This window comes from Poecilia formosa, unplaced genomic scaffold (assembly GCF_000485575.1).
Source record: "Poecilia formosa unplaced genomic scaffold, Poecilia_formosa-5.1.2 Scaffold66, whole genome shotgun sequence".
Taxonomy (NCBI): domain Eukaryota; kingdom Metazoa; phylum Chordata; class Actinopteri; order Cyprinodontiformes; family Poeciliidae; genus Poecilia; species Poecilia formosa.
Window position 1 is genome coordinate 1,279,439 of NW_006800005.1, and position 4,753 is coordinate 1,284,191.

The 4,753-nt window shown below is 41.4% G+C and overlaps 1 protein-coding gene across 1 annotated transcript in view; it reads right to left on the bottom strand.

Annotated features, from left to right (window-relative positions):
- tenm1 (teneurin transmembrane protein 1) overlaps window positions 1-4,753 on the bottom strand; it is a 281,619-nt gene that overhangs the window by 145,680 nt on the left and 131,186 nt on the right. The window contains exon 6 of the mRNA XM_007554794.2: window positions 4,544-4,717. Within this exon, the coding sequence (XP_007554856.1) occupies window positions 4,544-4,717 (174 nt within the window). The remainder of the gene's footprint in view (window positions 1-4,543; window positions 4,718-4,753) is intronic.

The following is a 4,753-nucleotide window of genomic DNA, read 5'->3' on the forward strand; positions in this document are numbered from 1 at the left end:
TATATATATATATATATCATCAAATATGAATGAAAAGGAATCTGACTACGTAATTTAACGGCTGCTCTGTGAGGGGGAAGCTCAGAAACTGCAGCTCTGAGGAGGAGCTGGGCCTCAAAGGTGGCGCTCGGTCCCACCAGGTGTTTTATACAGCTGAATGGGTTGCCATGGAGATTAAAGGATTTCTCAAAAATGCATGAAAAAAATCAAAGCGACGCTCCAGGCACGTTTTTGATGAGGTAATAACATTATAACTCTATGATGATGATGATGTGAAGCTAAAAAAAAGTTGATATTACATAACACTTCCCCCTTAATATAGTGAAATTTTCTTCTAAATTACGTTGGCATCCCCAAAAAGAGTCCTTTAAAATATTTGAAACTTAAGCCATTTTTTCATTCATAATTATTATTTTTTGATTAACAGGAGCTTTTAGTAAACTAGTAATAGTTATCTATGACTTTCTGTTTTTTTGGCCAAAGCAGAAGACATAGTGGCCTCTTCCTTTTAGCCACCAGTCACTAGATTGGTGGCATATTATCATGCCACCAATCATTGTGAGGAGGACAATAAGGAAGGCAAAAAAATAATCCCAGAAGTTCATTGTTAAACTTTTAGACCCTGTGTACATCCCAAAGGTTGATTGGGAGTGATGCCCAGTAAAAAGCCTCAATCCCACCATTATAACCATAAAATTTACCTGGAGCCATGTGCTACGGCCAGAAGAGACAACAAAACCCCGACAACAAAACCTATTTACAGATTTATCTGCTGTTCAGAAGCGAGGGTTGATTGCATGGAGTCTCACCTCATAATTACTGTTAAGTACGGTGATGGAGCTACGATCCCTTGGGCCTGCTTCTCTTCCAATGGTGGAGATACACCATTGGAAGAGATACAATGGTGCTTTTGGCGCTTTTTAAAGGCGCAGTATTCCAACATCAAAAACATACCTGGAGTGTTGCCTTGATTCTTTCATGCATGTTTGAGAAATCCTTTTGGTAGCCATTTTGTTTGCAAAAAACTCTTGGTCTCACCAGGTGCTGCCTTTTCCACAGAGCTCCTCCTCAGAGCAGCACTCCTCCACTTAGCTCCTCCAGACTGCAGCAGCAGTGTTTGCTAACTGCAGCAGCAGCAGCAGTTAGCAAACACCTATTAGAACTGCATATTAGCACATGAACCACTTTCAGTGAAACGCCAGTGAAAACATTGGCAAAGGCTTACTGAAAGCGGAGCGCAGGACAGAGCAGGAGCTTCTTAAAGAGACAGAGGCCAATTTCAAGGCGACAAATTGTGAAGTTAAATTTCTTTTATGTCATTTTTGTTACATATACAGCATTTTTAAGCACCGAAGGCATACGAGAGACACTGGATGATCTAGAGAGACTGTCCAAAGAAAAATATTGAAAGACCCCCTTCTCTGTATGCTCCAGTCTAGAGGAAATGTTAGCTAAAACATCAAGGGTTGTCCTGTATTGACTCTGACTCTCTTGAGACATACAGCCCAATGTGGATTTATTTTTCTGATCATCCCCATAGCCTTTTTTTCACAATGGCCGAAACACATGCAGCCTCCCCCAACATCTGTCAGCCTTTTTTTGAGGGGAACAGGAGAGTGTTTTGTTGGCATTCAGTTACACGATAAATGACTGCAAAATTTATTAGCTCTGGCTCCAATCAGACTTGATTGGAACACAACGCTGGGGTACACATGCTAATTTTCAATGAGCCTGCCTTGCCCGGGAGGCTACAAAACTCTTGTATTTTTTTTTTCTCTTCTCCCTTTTTAATGAAACACAAATTAACTGACCTAACATCTCAGACGTCACTTTGAGCTCTGGCCCTCAAAGTGACAGCAACGCCTCACAGAAAATAAACAGGACTGATTGATTTTCCCTTCTCTGCTAGACAGCTGGCAGCTCGCTCTCAGTCCCGCTGCGCGAGGTGGAATTCCACGGCCCAGTCAAGATTAATAAACCCATCAAATTACCGCAGAAAGTCCTGACGATCAGAAAGGGCGGCCCGACACGACCGGGGGGATGCTGTGTCATGCCATCCCTTCATGTTGCCGTGTTCTACAAGCTTGTGTACTGGGAGGCCGTAGTACTGGTTGCTGGAGGTTTTCCAGTTCACGGCGTAGCCCTGACGGTGCTCAGGCTACAGAAATCACTACTGGTGCTCGGGAAAGATTGCTCTTAGTTTTTAGCTGGTACATTTGTGGATTTAAAAAGCACAAGTGGTTTTAAGAAATGAAAAAACAAACAAACAAACAAAAAAAATATTCATATGATGTTGCCATAAAATAATATTTTAATGGGATTTTAAGAGATGGGTCGACAGAAAGTAACGTACAATTCTGAAGTCGAAAGAAAACTGAGCACTTTTTAAAGAAAAATAAAATTGACATGAAAATACTCGATAACTACTTTTTAGAATCCACTTTTTTTTGTTGCATTTGCAACTATTTTTTGGCCCAGTTTTGTTCATCTAGAGATGGGATTGTTTCCCCATCCTGACCAGATTCTACGTCCTGCAGGAGAAAAGCATCCACAGAGCATGCCACTGCCACCACCGTGTTTCTCCCCAGAGTTTTTGAGTTCAAAAATGATGTGCAGTGTTAGCCTTTGCTCATTTTCATGAGCTGAAAAGTTCGATCTTGACTTGAGCCCCTTTTACTCCATGTTTGTGCTGCTCCACACTTTGCTTCAGGGAAACAGGACTTTTTATTGGTTTGTTTTAAAAATGACTTTGCTCCGTCATTTTCAGAACGACCTGATTTGTGGAGCGCACACAAAATAGTTATCCTATCACCAGATTTGCCCAGTTGGAGTTTAACAGGTTAACATTATATTTTAAGAAATAAAATCTGGCACATGATGCAAATTAAAGTAATATTTAATTGAACAGAAATGAACCACTCACTGAGGACGAATGATGGAATTGCTCTGTTATGTTAAAAATTTTGTTTTTGTAGACTTTTGTTCCTAACTGTTTTGGTTTTGGCATTAGATGCTGTGAAGCTGAAAAGATTTTTTTCTCTTTTTTACTTTCAGACAAAACGTGGCAACCACGGCAACGGCATGGTTGTTTTGTACATGCGGATCCAGCAACTCAAATAACACCTGGACTATGACCCCCCGACCCCAGAGGACTCGATGGATTCAGAGCCGAAGAAGGAAGTTCAAACTGTCTCCTCCATCAATCAGAATGGGGCGAGGATCATATTTCTGACTCCAGTGTCTTTCTGCCCAGCATTCTAACCACACAACCCAGACAGAGGCTGAAGGAGAACAGCAAAAACAAACGATTATGTCATCTAGGATACTTGAAATATCATATCAGCTTCCCAGATGTTAAGCTGTTAGCATAACGTTCGCGTTTGGCAGTCTTGAAAGTATCATACACCAAATGTGTCTTCAGTCAGATGCTTCTTTAAATGTGTTGCAAGACTGACTGCTACTGGAGATCCTTCCTGCCAACATCCACAAAAATTTTATGAAGATACCTGGATGATATGAGTTACGACAGCAACTCACTAATTCCCACTTTGGGGTAAAAAAGTATTGAACTGAATTGAATGATAATTTGTCATTTAAGCTGTGGTTGAAATTACTGCTTATTGCACCTCTTGGTGTAAATTATGTTTAAAAAATATATAAATTTCCTTTGTAAAACATGAGCGCAAGGAAAAAAATCTTTAATTTTCAAAAAAAATAAAATAAAACTGACATGTGACTGAAGGAAGCTGGAATTGAACCTACAACCACCTTCTGATTGCAGGACAAATACTATACCCACTCAGCTCAGTCGGGCGAAGCTCGAAATGCTTTCTGCCACCACACAGCTGCAGATTAACTGAGTCAATTAGAGAATGGAAAAACAATGACTTATTTAACCTGTAAACATATGCTGATGTGCAACATAAATATGATCTGCAACTTTATTAGAGAAATCTACAAGTGTCACGTTTACAGAAAAACTCTGTGCAAAAAGACACGGAATGGAGCTGACTTGCTACAGAGGTCCTGAAAGTACAAGTTACTATGGATACGTACAATTTCATGTGTTGAGTATAAACAAAAGCAGAACACAACAATATTTGTAGCCTTAGCTAATTTACAAATTTACAGCTATGCAAACGACAAAGACACACCAACACGACCACCGTTGGATTTTTAATTTTTGTAACACCAGATTTGAATATACTTCAAAACTGTACTCTGCTCCAGTGTCATCCGCAGTTGTCATAAGACCAACAACGCCCCGTATGGCCCGCAATGAACCCTGGGAAGGATACACCGGCCCCATTTTTGGAATGCAAATGCTGGTCGCATTTGGAGCAGCCTTCGTTGCATCACATTAACGTAATCTGTCTTCAAGTGCCGCCTTCGAAGGATACAATTTGGACACACTGTGTGTCCCCGAATGACCTTATTCAGTGAGACGGTCTTGCTAATTCACACCCAATGAGTGTGTGGGTTTGAGTAGGAGTGTGTCTGTGTGCATGTTTGAGAGAGAAAAAGAGAGAGAGAGAGACCTCACCTCTGTCACCCATGTACGTGTTTTCAGGGTTGAGTGTGTCCAGCAGGTGGACGGAGCTCGTAGGTCGAAGTTTGCCGCGGTCCTCCTGCTGATGGTCCGCTGAACTCAGGCCGTTTTCATACAGCTGGTTCTCACCGTGCCGCAGATGCCAAGTCAGGCCTAACAGGTGGACCGCTGCACACACACACACACACACACACACACACACAC